The sequence below is a fragment of the Balaenoptera ricei genome, chromosome 1, assembly GCF_028023285.1.
Source record: "Balaenoptera ricei isolate mBalRic1 chromosome 1, mBalRic1.hap2, whole genome shotgun sequence".
Classification (NCBI taxonomy): domain Eukaryota; kingdom Metazoa; phylum Chordata; class Mammalia; order Artiodactyla; family Balaenopteridae; genus Balaenoptera; species Balaenoptera ricei.
In genome coordinates this window covers 7401997-7416681 of record NC_082639.1, presented here as the reverse complement: position 1 = coordinate 7416681, position 14685 = coordinate 7401997, and the positions used below count along the sequence as shown (strand labels likewise).

Here is a 14685-nt window from a genome sequence, read left to right as displayed (position 1 = left end):
GAGGCTCAGGTGCTTTTGACCCGCACTTTCTCCCATCATCACACAACAGCGAAAAAAGTAGTATCTCATCATGGTCACATTGTATTAAACATGGTTAAACATTTAAATTTATTTTCAGTTACTTCTGGGTTGACTTAAACTTACGGAAGAGAATCTGGGTAGTTCATTCAAGAAATAGGCACCAACTGCGTGGAAATAAAGTTTCATAACATTCCTTTTAATCAGATCAGCTTCAGGAGTCATTCCATGGTTAATTACACACCCTGAGGTTATAATGTGAACATTCAGAAGGTGAAAGTAAAAGGAAAATTGAAAGGTTCCAACTGTGAGATGAGCCCAAAACAAGCTGGTGGAGATAGGAACCCGGGGAGGGGCTTGGTGTCCACAACCAGGGAAAGTTGCAGCACAGACCTCCCTGGGGGCAAAGCCCGGGGCAGAACGAAATGGACAGAAACTACATATTCATTTTCTCAGGTAAGCGGACTGCCAGAGCAGATGTTCTTACCTGAAAAACAAAAGTAGCAGTGCTAGTGCCTAATTGAGTAGGAAAAACACTGCTTCTCCGATTATCCACCCCAGCCCTGTGGGTTGTGGGGTGTCCCTGGTTCATAAAAGAGGAAATTGAGATCAGGAGAGGTCAGCTATATGCTCCAGGTCACACAGCAAATAACAGAGGAGAACTGGACTCTTGAGTCCAGGCTGGCCCGATCCCAAAGGGCTTTTTTTGGCTGTGCTGGGTCTTCGTTGCTGCGTGCAGGCTTTCTCTAGTTGTGGCGAGCGGGGGCTACACTTCGTTGCGGTGCACGGGCTTCTCATTGCGGTGGCTTCTCTTGTTGCGGAGCACGGGCTCTAGGCACGCGGGGGCTTCAGTAGTTGTAGCACGTGGGCTCAGTAGTTGTGGCTCGCGGGCTTAGTTGCTCCGCAGCATGTGGGATCTTCCCGGAGCAGGGCTCGAACCCGTGTTTCTTGCATTGGCACGTGGATTCTTAACCACTGTGCCACCAGGGAAATCCCGAAAGGGGTTTTTTCTTGAACACTGTGTTTTCAGTCAAGTTTTTCAGAAATTTTGCATTTCATTTTCTTTTAATACCTCATATTTGTAATTTTATATTCATAAGTCTTATTTCACCTCTTTTATGTTTTTGTTTGTAATGCTAATTTTAAATAAATAATGTATTATTATTGTCATAAAGAAATAACATTTTAAAATTGAAGTATAGTTGATTTACAATATTAGTTTCAGGTGTATAACATAGTGGTTCAGTATTTTTTAGATTATACTCCTTTAAAGTTATTACCTAGGGACTTCTCTGATGGCACAGTGGTTAAGAGTCTGCCTGCCAATGCAGGGGACACGGGTTCGAGCCCTGGTCCGGGAAGATCCCATATGCTGTGGAGCAACTAAGCCCGTGTGCCACAACTACTGAGCCTGTGCTCTAGAGCCTGTGAGCCACAACTGCTGAGCCCGTGCTCCACAACAAGAGAAGCCACCGCAGTGAGAAGCCCATGCACCGCAACGAAGAATAGCCCCTGCTTGCCACAATTAGAGAAAGCCTGCGCGCAGCAACGAAGACCCCAAAGCAGCCAAAAATAAATAAATACATTTTTAAAAATTACAAAAATAAAGTTATTACCTAATAATGGCTATATTTCTCTGTGCTGTACAATATATTCTTGTTGCGTATCTATTTTATACGTAGTAGTTTGTCTTAAAAATTTTTTTTTTGAAGTATGGTTGATTTACAATGTGTTAGTTTCTGGTATACAGCAAAGTGATTCTGTCTTTTTATATATATAAAAAATGTATGTGTATATATATTCTTTTATATATATATTCTTTATATATTGGGTTGGCCAAAAAGTTCATTCGGGTTTTTCCATAACATCTTACAGAAAAATCCATACAAACTTTTTGTCCTACCAAATATATATTCTTTCTCAGATTCTTTTCCATTATAGTTTATTAGAAGATACTGAATATAGTGCCCTGTGCTATGCAGTAGGACCTTGTTTAGTTTGTATCTCTTAATCCAAGAAACAACATATTTTATTTGTAACTTTTCTAAGAGAGGCTGAAAACAGAGGTAGTAAGATATGATAACGTCCATAACCATCAATCTTTTTTCTTTCTTTCAATTTCTAGAGCAATTTATTTCTTATTTTTGGTTGCTTCATGGCCTCAGATAATTTCTACATCACTTTAGAATTTAGGATTTCATCCCATTTGGGCGTTGATACCAAACTTTGCCACAAAAAAAATAGTAGCGTGGCCTTCCAAACTCATGAGAGTTTTATTGTTTTAATAATGGATGTGTGTCTTCAAAAGCAGTCGAGTTGAAAATAATAATTCTAACCTGGCCTATGTCCTTTCTCCTTTTTCTGTTTTTGAACACAGTCAACAAGCACAAGCCATGGCTGGAGCCCACGTATCACGGCTTAGTCACGGAGAGTGACAGCACCGTGCTCCTCGACCCGCCCCTGATCGCCCTGGACAAAGATGCACCTCTGCGCTTTGCAGGTACCGGCGTGTCTTTGTTCACTCCCCATGAGTTTGGGCTTGTGGGAAGCATTTCACACGTCCCCTTTGGGTTGTTTCTGAGCCCTTCTGAGAATGTCTTGATAGCTAAGGGTTGTGTGTGGCCCCCATGTACCATTTTTTTTTCCTTTTAATTTTAAGAGTTGGGCGTACCTGACCCCCCCCTGAAAGCCTGTACTTGTTGAAAAGCAAAATATTTAATTGCATCACTGCGTTCCTTGTCTGGATGTAACCAGAGAGAGAGCATCGAGACCAGTGCATCTCAGACTTTAGCATTCATGCAGAGCACAGGGATCGTGTTAAATGCAACCTTAAAAAAAAAAAAAAAAATGGAAGCTTAGATAACAGTGGGTCTGGGACGACCTGGGATTCTGCCTTTCTAACCTGTTCCCTGGTGCTACTGGTCCATGCACGGCAAGGATCTAGGTAATTACGGCTCAAGATTTTCCTTGCACTGCCTAGGTTTCAGTTACCTGAAAAGACTTATTTAAAGACATTGAGCAATCTTTTATAAATGAATTCTTTTGGCTTAGATTTTACTTTCAGTAAATTTTTAACTTGAGTTACTTCATAAGATTGTCAGCTAAGTGTTTATAGGGACAAATCTCTAGGGTTGCTTTGGAGATTTGCTGCTTTGCTAACATTCAGTAGCACTTTGCAAATCAGAACTGTCCTTGCTTTACGTCGGGGCCATAGTAACTTCCTTAACTTGTGGAGGAACGGGCTGCTTCACCCTTTCTTTGCCTCATAGTCAGAATTGACATCGTGAAGTTAATTTTTAAAGAGCAGTTTCAGCATGATGTTTTTTCAGAACAAAATTTCTGTTTGTTCTGTTTGCCTCGGGACAAATGAGAAAAATTCAGTAGCTCGTGTAGATCATTCCATACATTAAATTTAGTATGGTAAATGGCGGCAGTGAATGCGAGGCTGCCTCTGAAGAGCTATCTAAAAAATGAGTTTGTTCTTCTTTCTGTTCAAGTGCCACATCCCATTTCCAGGAAAGTAACCCGAGAAGCAGCTTATGGTATTGGAGTCAGTGGCAGAGACAGACCTTTACAGTTAGTTTTACTTGTTTATTGTTTTTTAGACAGAAATCCAGTTAGATGGATGGTAGAGGAAGCGCTCTGTGCTAGGCGTACAGTATCTGTCTGGTAGCCAAGGGGATTTTTTTGTTTGTTTGTTCCTCCCCGCCCCCGATTTAAAATCATTTTTAGCATTACCTAGTGGTTTCCTCTGTGAATAGCTAGATTTTTGAGTGTTTGCATATACATATATACACACACTTTGCATGCAACACCTTTGGTTATTATATGCAGTTCCTCCTTATGGGTGTGACGTTTCAGTGCCTTGTAAATAACCTTAATAGGGTTATCTAGCTCATGTTTCTGAGGGGACTTGTACATCTCTGACATCTCATGCATTCTGAGAAGTGATTGCAGTCAGGAGTTCTGTATTTACTCCCCCAGGCCTCTCTTTATGAATTCTCATCTGTGTCCAGTCCTGTTGCTGGTGGAGCTCTGTCCCATTACATCACTCGTGATACATAACACTCATAAAGCATTTTGTGTCCCAGGCACTGTTGTAAGTGCTTTACAAATACGCATTTGTGTTTAATCCACAACAACCTTTTGAGGTAAGTATGCTTCCTGCCACCCCTGTTTTAAAAAGAGGAAGCCGAGGCACAGAGCAGCTAACTTACCTGCTCTGGGTCACACAGCTAGTGTGTGGCAGAGGCCAGATTCCAACCCAGGCAGGATGGCTCTTCACTGTGATGCTGTATATGGCACCACAGGAAGGTTACAAAGGAAAGGAAGTAGGAAATGAAGTGTACATTGAATACTAACTTTGAAGTCATATTAATAAAGTTACTTATTTTTTCTTTCTTGTTGGATTTAATTTTATTGGGTCATTTATCAAAACTTAATGTATTATTGTGAATGAAATATACTTATAAAGTTTTATGTTTTTAGAGATTCTCAGGTATTTTTTTATTGATGTGCCAAAGTTATATATTGGGATTTTAAAAAACTATATAGAGAAGCACTTTAGAGCCAAGTATAGTGGTAACTTGATTGTATTTGCCATAGTGGACAGAAAAAGTAAGTATTTTCCTTCTGGAGGTTTTCACAGGGGAGCACAGTTGCTCTTACATTCTTTTTTTTAAAATACAATTCATGTACCATAATGTATACAGCTTTTAAAGTACACAGTTCACTGGTTTTTTAATATATTCATAAGATTGTCCAACCATCAGCCACTGTCTAGTTCCACAACATTTCATCTCCCCAAAAATAAACCCTTGCACCTGCTAGCAATCACTCCCCTTGGCAACCACTAGTCTACTACTTGTTTATGGATTTGCCTATTCTGGATATTTCATATAAATACAACATGTGGCTTTTTGTGACTAGCGTCTTTCACTTAGCGTGATGATTTGAAGGTTCACCCATGTTGTGGCATGTCCTTCATTCCTTTTTATTGCCAAATAATATTTCGATGTACGGATGGACCACATTTCATTCATTCATCCATCAGTAATGGGCATCAGAATTGTTTCCACTTTGTGGTGATTGTGAATAATGCTGCTGTGAACATTCGTGTACGAGTTTCTGTGTGGACGTCAGTTTTCAGTTTTCTTGGTTATACACCCAGGGGTGGAATTGATGCTCATCTACTCTTCTATGAGGACCATGAAGCATGGTCCTCATCCTACCAAAGTGAGTAGCTGCACAGCCCAGGGAAGGGAACACCTGTCTCCTTCCCTCTTCTGTTGCCATGGTACCCATCCAACTACCCATCAAGCTGCTATACAGAACACTGCCCCCACGAGGCTGTAGCGGACGGGTACGTAGGAAAACAAACCCTAGAGCCAGCAGCCTGTGCTTGAATCCTGGCTCTGAAACTTACTGGCTGTGTGGCTTTGGGCAAATTACGTAACATCTCTGTGCCTCACTTTTCATCACTTGTAAAATGAGGATAATATCACATACCTTACAGGGTTTGGGGAATATTAACTTATTTATGTATAAACATGAAGAGCTTAAAACAATGCCTGCTATGTAGTAGGTGCTGTGTACAGTGTTTGCTGCTGCTGTTATGAATCTTTTAAAAATAGTTCTTTACTTAACATTCTGTGAGAACCGGTTTTCCATCTTTCTCTAATAGTCTTCATAGTGTTCCATTTTCTCACTGATTTCTTAAATAACTTTTGGGTAAAGCAGAGGCTAGGTCTGGAGCCTTATTTTGATCTTAGGTTGGTTTTGGTGGTGACGTTGAGTTTATTTTGACATCATGATGATGGTGGTGGTGGAGGCAGTGGGCACATCTGACATTTACTGAGCTCTTCGGTGTGGCCGAGGGTGTTCTCAGGGCTCTGCACACTTACTTTGTCTGATTCTTTCCAGCAATCTCATGCGGAGGGTACTCTCATGCCCCCATTTTCCATATGAAGAAACGGAGACTCAGAGCATGTCTGTCAGCAGCATGACTACCGTATTCTCCATTTAATCCCCGGTCCCTAGACCAGCACCTGGGACAAGTTGACGCTTCCATAAATATTTGTAGAAGGAAAGAGTGAGTTTGCCCAAGATCACACAGCTCACAAACAGCCGCGCTGCCTTCGAGCCAGGCGGTCTGACTGCAGCGTGATTCTTAGTTCCACCGGGTCAGCTCTCATGATATTGACTTTACAACGTTGTAAACATTGTGGTCCACAATCTCATCCCATCACAGGACCTGTGTGTGGGTAACCACTGGAGATTACTCGTGCAGCCTCCGAAATAAATACCTGTGTAATGTGGGAAGCCTAGTCACCAAAGTGTGTTGTAAATTGTCACTCATCAGACATTCATGTGGAGCACATAGGGTCTGGCCCACGTTGTTTTCTTGGGGGTGAAACTAAGAGAATAAAGTCTTGGTATTTGTCATGTATCTTAGGAAATCGAAACGACTCAATTCCTTATTCAGCCCCTTTTCCTTAATCTGCTGAAAGCCTGAGTAGAGGTGAGGGTAAGAACATGTATTGTACGTTTTATATATTTAATGGGGAGTTAAAAGCTGGGACCACTTCACAGGCCACGTTGTTGCTGGTTTGACGGTTACCCCTTCTTCACTGCCTGTATCGGAAGCTGAACACCCTGCACCCCCGCCCCCCTTTTTGAAGCTCTTCCCTTTAGTAGGTGGTTCCAGAAGCATTCTTTTTCCTGCCCTCCCAGACTGAGTACAGACATTCTACAAGATTAGTTAAAACAATTATGATACGAATGGAATCCAAAAGAAATTTCAGGGCAAGAACGGGAACTTTACTTTTGTTGATATTAGAACCAACTCATATCTGTGCTACTTTTCTCCATAGGGCTTCACTACCACACATCTCTGCCCAGTTTTGCTTTTTCAGCATGTGCAACTGGGCTGGCATTGTGTTTGCAGCAATGAGTTGGATGTGTTAGGTTAAGCCACATGAAAATGCCATTTTTGTATGTTGAAAAAGTCAAAATATTTGAAAAAATGGAATGTCAGAAATTTTATGTGATTCAGCCTAGCATAAGGCAATAATCAGTTGAGTAGCCGTTTTAAATAGGTAAGGATCCGGATGTCAGGACAGAAACTTCCTATTAACAGTTACTGACTAGAGTGAACTCATGTTGGATGCATTTGCCTCCAGGAAAGGTTTGAGATCAATAATCATTAAATATGAGGTAGCTTTGCTAAGTCTTCCAGAGAATGCAAAAAAGCATTTCTCAAAACACTGATCATCTAGGTGGGAAGGCAAAACCAGCATTGTCAGAGAGTTAAGCAGGGTTGCCAGGATGTTTATAGTTCAGTATCAGGTGAGAGAGGCAGTGCGGTGTGGACTGGAGTTCATGAAAAGGCAAGGTGATGGGGGTTAAAAAAGGAAAGGGGGGCTTCCCCGGTGGCGCAGTGGTTGAGAACCTGCCTGCCAATGCGGGGGACACGGGTTCGAGCCCTGGTCTGGGAGGATCCCACATGCCGCGGAGCAGCTGGGCCCGTGAGCCACAACTACTGAGCCTGCGCGTCTGGAGCCTGTGCTCCGCAACAAGAGAGGCCGCGATAGTGAGAGGCCCGCGCACCGCGATGAAGAGTGGCCCCCGTTCGCCGCAACTAGAGAAAGCCCTCACACAGAAACGAAAGACTCAACACAGCCAAAAATAAATAAATAAATTTAAAAAAAAAAAAAAGGAAAGGAGGTGATTTCCAAAGGCAGGCTTGAGCTCCTGTCAAGGATGGGAAGGAGGTCCATGGGCAGTGAAGGGCGGAGGGGAGGCTGGGGCAGAGGTGGGAGCTGGCAGGGCTTCCAAAGAGGTGGGTGAGTAGTTAGCTCGTGTGGCTTGTGGAGGAGCAGGGGGTTGGGAGTGAGCTCAGGGCTGCACAGTTTGTGTTGTTAAGCTGAATGGATGGGGTGTTACCTTGCACGTGGTTTTCTAATCAAGTTTCTGTCCTGACATCTGGATCCTGACTTATTTAAAACAGCTACTCAGCTGATTACTGCCTTATACTAGGCTGAATCACATAAAATTTCTGACATTCCATTTTTTCAAATATTTTGACATTTTCAACATACAAAAATGGCATTTTCGTGTGGCTTAACCTAATACATTCATCCAGATGGTGCTGGCGCCCATCCGTTGAGTGCAGGTTCCCCTGTTCTACTCTTGCCTGTGTGAGTCTGTACTTGCAGGAGCACAGTTTAGAAATCTGTAACCAGCCCGTGAGGTTTGGAAACCACAGATGGGCCAGTCTCTCAAGTTCACACTGCAGCCCATCTGCATTGGAGCCACCTGGCAGCGCTTGTTAGATTACTGAGCTCTGCCCCAGAGCCGCTGAGTCAGAAGCTCTGGGAATGGGGCTTGGCAGACTACATTTTCAACGAGCTTCTCAGGCAGTTCTTGGCGCACTGAAATTTGAGAGCCATTGCGGTAGTCTGAAGAGCTTGGAGGACATAACCCTTGCGTGTATGCTTTTTGTACTTTTAAGGTATCTTGAAAAACTGTTCTGATTAGAGCCACACGTGAGCTTGTTCTAGAAACTAGCCTGGACCAGTAAGCAAGGAAGTCAAAAGTCGCCATAAATAAGAGTCAGCCTGGATGTCCAGCTGGTGGGTGTGGAGAGACGCCAAGGAGAGAGAAGTGGGTTAGGGAGGAGAGTTGGATTAGCAGAGACGTTGTAGTGGACACTTGCTGCTCAGGAAATGTCCATTTTCCCTTAACAGCCCCTGGTCTCTTTCCTGTTGGGTCCAGATTGGTGCGTCTACAACCCATTACCCTGCTTTCCCCAGCCAGGCACATGCATGACCCTAGCAGGGCTGACCAGATGCTCCCTCTTGGAATGTGAATATCAAGCAGAGGGACAAAGGCGCTGATACCAGGTGTGGTCACATTCATTCCTGTCCAGACCATTTTGCTCTGGGACTGTTGTGGCTCCTCTTTGCTGGTCTCTCAAGCTGCCTTGGTTTCTGACAGTGTCCTAAGTCCCTTTCTCTGGCCTGCAGTCAATTCCATGAGTTCCCAGTGGCTCTTCAGTGAAGGCCCTTTTGCTGAGTTAGCTGGAATGGATATCTGTTGCCACCAGAGGACCCAAGTGGTGTTTTTTTTTTTTTCCCCATGTCACGGCTTGTGGGATCTTAGTTCCCTGCCCAGGGACCAAACCTGTTTTCCCCTGCAGTGAAAGCGTGGAGTCCTAACCACTGGACCGCCAGGGACTTCCCGAGCCGTAAGTGTTGGAGCTGGCGCCCATGATCTCCATTAGCAGTGTGATGTGAGGGCAGGACGGCACCAGAGCTAGTGAGGCCACAGGAGAGGCTCTAGAGACACCCCTCTCATTTGGGGAAGAGTTTGAGACCAAATTCAGATTTGGAAGAAGACGGAGAAAGAATGCCAGGCCAGCCAGAAACCAAAGGGACAGAAGAGAAAACACTGTCAGCCAAGAACCTGGATGCAGCTGGGTAGCGAGAAGTCATATCTCTACTTTGCTGGGTTCATCCGTTGTTATATTTTTATGTTTTGCTTTTTAAAAATTCTTTTGACTATTTTAGATGATCTTAAGGGAATGAAGAGTGGAGAGAGACAGGGGAGGGTTTGGTCCATTCTGAGGCCATCATAGCTAGAGGGGTCGTCCAGGAAACCTGGTGGGGCATTTCAGATATGACGGGAGCAGGGTTGTAGGTAGATTTATCTAGCGGAGCAATGGTGCGTGGTGTGGACTGAGTGGGAAGGAACAGGACAGAAAGAAAACAGAATACGAGAGGTGATTTTGAGGGGTCCTTCTTTGCTGAGGTTGGGAGAAGGCTGAGTCTGGGAGAGCAGCCTGAGGATGCAAAGGGCAGAGGTGCGCTTTCCGTGTCACCGCCATGGTGCAGCTCCACCTGATACATGCGGCTCCTGCGTAACCACATGTATGTAACGGTCATATGTGTGTCACTAGGAGAACTGTACACACAAGTGTGAGGGAGAGGGGAGAAGAATGAATCAACGACCACTTGGAAGTTTAGAAAGATCAGCTCCCAGGAGAATTATTGACAGAAATTGGTCCCTGGTTTGGAGGAGGAAAATGATAAACTGAATGAGAGGCAGTAGGATACTCCCTATGAAAATATCCAAGGGATTATTGTTCATTTTGTTGGCTGTGTAATGTGACTGTAGTTATGTTAAAGAGAAAGGTCTTTATCTGCATCCAGTGAATTTTGTATGGATGAAAGAGATTAATGTGGGGCTTTAAAATCCTCCAACAAACAAACTAGCAAGAAGTTTGCTTGGGATAAACAGGCCAAACACCTTTTTCGTGAATCTTTTCCTCTTTTCTCTGCACCTCAGTTCCCTAAAGGGCACCATCAGCTGAAAACCCGGATGTTCCTCCCAACCCTTTCACCCTCTCTGCCCAGTGGGTTGGAAAGTCCTGTCGATCCTCCTAAAATCCCTTAAATATTTCCTGCTGACACCGCCTCAGTCTAGCCCTCACCAGATCTCATCTGAAATACTGCGGTCGCTTTAACTCATTCACTCGCCCCTCGCCTGCTCCAGTCGGATCCGTCTTCCTCATTAGAATCGGGGTCCCCGGTTGGACGAGTAGATGGACCCCGAGAAGTGCGTGTACTGGCCAGTCTGCAGACGATGGCTTAGAAGACCCAGCAGAGACACGGAGGCCACGCAGGTGGTACGGAAAGCCCGGGTCTGCCCGGGGTGAACTTCGTGCTGCCCCTGCTGCGTCGAGCTGCCGGCCGGCGAGATGGTTTTTAAGTCATTCCAGGCGAAAGGACGCAGTTGACCTAGCTGTGTAATGAGCATCATGGATCTGAGGCACCAGATCCTAATGATGTAGCCCATTTGAGTAGTGACTTAGGTACAATCGGTGGGGTATGTGGGGAAGATAACACATGTACGTTTTTGCTGTTCTCATTGTAAATAGATCCTGTCTTCTAGAGAGCAGTCTGGAAATACATGAGTTTCAAAATAACGTCTCTTCTTAGATTTGATAATCATCCGTTTGAGGTGTTATTCCGTAACAAATTGTAGTAGAGGTACATGTTCAAAGCTGAAGTACAAACTCCCATTCCTCCCTCCAGACCTTCCTTCCGTGGTTTCTCCCATGTCGGCTGAAGGCAACTTCATCCTTTGCAGTTTCTCACTCAGAATCCCTCGGCCTTGGCCTTACTTTCAAAACCCACCTGACCACTTCCCACCGTCCCATGTTCTTCCTGGTCTGTCCTTCAGCATCTCTGCCTGGGTCACTCCAGTATCCACCTTTGCCCTCTGACAGACTTATCTTCAGCACAGCAGTCAGGTGGATTCTTTCAGACTATGAGCCGTATTTATTTATTTCTCTGCTCAAAACTCTCCAGTCATGCCCTCCTCCCTTGGGGGAGAAGCTGCAATTGTGTAGTAACTGCCGTAGCTTCAAGTTGCTTGTCTGTATCTCACCTCATCTTTTGTCCTCCCCTGTGCTCGGCCACTGAGCAGCACACGCCTCCTTGTTCCTGAGCCGGGCCAGGCCCAGGTCTGCCTCAGGACCTTTGCACTCGCTGTTCCCTCTGTGTGGAACTCTTCCCCAGATGAGCATGTGGTTTGCTCCCTTAGTTTCCTCTGGTTTCTACTCTGACGTTACCTTATCAATGCAGCCTTCCCCGGACACCTGAAGTATAGACTGGAAACACCCCAGTGCCTTCCTACCCTCGAGGTCCTCCCTCCCCCTCCTCCTAGCCTGATAGCCCCAAGGAGTGACTGAGGGAGTTTCAGCTTTTGGCAAACAGTTCCACTCTCCTCGTAATCTCAGAAACAGTCTCAAGGACATTGCCTGAATGATGAGTGTCGTTAAACTCTTACTCAGCAATGCACCAAGTGGGCGGCATCACCCAGGTCAGACGCTTCATCCCAGGGTCTTAAATCTCACTTGCCTACACAGCTGCCTTGTCGGGAAAGCACATGCTGTCACGGTGAGTGATGTGAGACGGCCTCACCATTTTCTCTTCAGAACAGCAAACTCCAAGTCAAAAACCGAGACGTTACCTCTGAATTAAAGCAGGGCAACTTGATTTATCTTAACATGTACTGTGCTGTATTGGTATGCACCCAAAAAGTGTGAATGTAATCTAGTGACTGAGCATTCTGGAAAACAGTTGGACACAGCTGGTACCCAGCAGTTCTGCTCATGGTGGATTCTAGAGCAGTGGTCAGCCAGCCTTTCTGTAAAAAGCTGGTAGTGAGAGTTTGAGGCTTTGCAGCCCGCAGGGTCTCTTCGGCAGTGACCCAACTGTGCCGCTATCGGGGGAGGGGAAAGCGGCCCTAGAACAAGACATTAGCAGGTCTGTGTCCTGATAAAACATCACTTATGGACACTGAAGTTTGAATTTCATGTAAGTTTCTTGTGTCATGAAGTGATAACACAGAAGCCATTTTCAGCTCGCAGGCCGTTCAAAATCATGCCCTGGCTGGACTTGACCTGCGGGTTTGCCCCCACCACTCTGAGCAGCGCTGGCCTGTCGAGCTTGCGATGGTGGTGGAATGCCCTGTCCATGTCCCCATTCAGTGGTTACTAGTCACGCGTGGCTGTTGAGCCCTTGAAATGCAGCCACTGCGACCGAGGAACTGAGTTTTTAATATCACGCACTAAAATATGAATTTTAGTTCAATTTTTAGCAGCCCCATGTGGCTAGGGGCTCCTGTACCGGGCAGCACAGATCTGGAGAGAGCCTGCGTATGTGCCCAGGAGGCAGGACAGAAGGACCCACCGTAGCCTTGTTCATACACAGCAAAACACTGGAGTTACTGTGTGTTCACACAATGGGAAATAATTACAGTGACAGCAAACGTTCACGGAGCGCTTTCTTTGTGCCGGGCAATGTTTTAAGCGCTTATGTTTTAACTCATTGGGTTCTCCCTGTGCGTGCTCGTGAGAGTGAATGAACTATGTGACTGCATATGCCAACAAGGACGAAGGCATCTCAGACACACACGGTTGGAACAGGTCGAGTGAAAAAGCAAGTCACAAAAATTGCACACCGTATGATGGCCATGTTTTGAAACTCAAAAATAAACAACACTGTTGAGGGATATGCAAATATGTGGTAAAACCATTAAAAAAAAAAAAAAAAGGCAGGGAATTGAGGCTGTGTAACCTCTGGGGGGAGGGACGGTTTCCCCAGCGAGGCCACGCTGAGTCCGGGGAGAGGGACACCTGATCTTCTCGTGTCTGCTCTATAGGGGTCATAGGGTGAGGTGAGCAGCATTTATATTGACTTGGGAGAACAGCTGTTTTCACGAAATAAAAGCCGTGATTGTTGTGGCATCACTGCAGTTAGTACGGAATCTGGTTTCAGTTCGCATTTAAGTGTATGTTCCATTGGAAGAGGGCTTTGTATTTGTTGCCTTGGTTGGGTACTTTAGGTGAGAACACATTATTATTCAGCTCAAGAACAAAGGGTTAAAATAAAACCCTTTCCTTCAACTGTTTTGTTAAATCTAACGACGAGTTGAATGTTACCAGAATCTAGCCACTGAGAACTTAGCTTGAAAATGAAAATCCGAAAACTGTAAAATAACAAGTAGACTTACTTAGAAACCGTTATCATCAAAGCAGTCATGATGAGAAAAATCCTCATGACACCTGAGGGTGTGAAGAGACTTGATAGCAGTATTTTATCACTAGGCTAGTGTAATCTGTGGTAAGTTGGATTCATAGAGATGTTTTGTTACTGAAGATGCAGTTTTGCTAAAGCTGGCTACTGAATTTGTTGTTAAATTATGTCAACCTTTTCTATGTAATATGTGCATCTTTGACTATTTTTTTCCTTATTGTTTCGGCTTCCTTCTTTCCTGTGTTACTGACATGGGTTTATCTTTTCTCCCTTTAGAGAGTTTTGAGGTGACAGTCACCAAAGAAGGTGATAAAGGGTTCTTTCTATGCCTCTTATGAACATTAACCCACTAACTTTGTTTATAAAATTGGGAATCAGCCCTTAAACAGAAGAAATGTCATGTTCTCTTACCCCTATTTATTCTCCTACTTTGTTTCTATTTTTAAGTATATTGATGGAAATTGTATGTAACCAAACCCTTGGTTAGAAATATCTGGAAATCAGACATCCATTTGAACTATATGGATAATCCTGTTCCTTTTTTTAAAATTGGATTTAAGAGATTCACTTTGTAACCATTTTCTACTAGTTGTAATTTTGGAAGAGTTCAGTTTTATTTTTATGTGAAATATACTCTCTGAAGTTTTATACATACATCAAAGTATTTATATGTATTCTCCCATAGACCAGAATGGAAACCTAGATTTTAACTCCTAATTAAGCTTGTAGACCAACTTGGAGGTGCTTACGTTCCCAGGCAGGCTTCTTTTTCAGGTCTGATAGGATAAAGTCTGAAACAAAGGCAAGTCTAGCAAATCCCTCCCGAGAATGGAAACTGTATCTTAATCGTAGCTGATAGCTGTTGAAATGGATGCCTGAAAAGTTGGTATTTCTACCTTTTTCTCATTCAGTAGTTTGTTTTGATTCCCTAATTTTAGCCAGGCTCATTGCACAGGAAGACTTGTTTCTTCGATACATATATTTTTTTTTTTTGACAGACTTTCTGTAATAATGGTGCTGAACCTATGCCTCACGCTTCTTCCTCTCTCAACACTTAACTGTG

At 44.2% G+C, this 14685-nt stretch overlaps 1 protein-coding gene across 4 annotated transcripts in view; it reads left to right on the top strand.

The window, feature by feature from the left end:
- Nucleotides 1-14685, top strand: part of CLSTN1 (calsyntenin 1) — a 79903-nt gene that overhangs the window by 39203 nt on the left and 26015 nt on the right. For 2 of the 4 annotated variants that reach the window (XM_059912366.1, XM_059912348.1), the window contains exons 2-3: nt 2396-2518; nt 13899-13928. In XM_059912366.1, coding sequence (XP_059768349.1) covers nt 2396-2518; nt 13899-13928 — 153 coding nt within the window. The remainder of the gene's footprint in view (nt 1-2395; nt 2519-13898; nt 13929-14685) is intronic. The other 2 variants (XM_059912339.1, XM_059912358.1) reach the window with 1 other exon arrangement.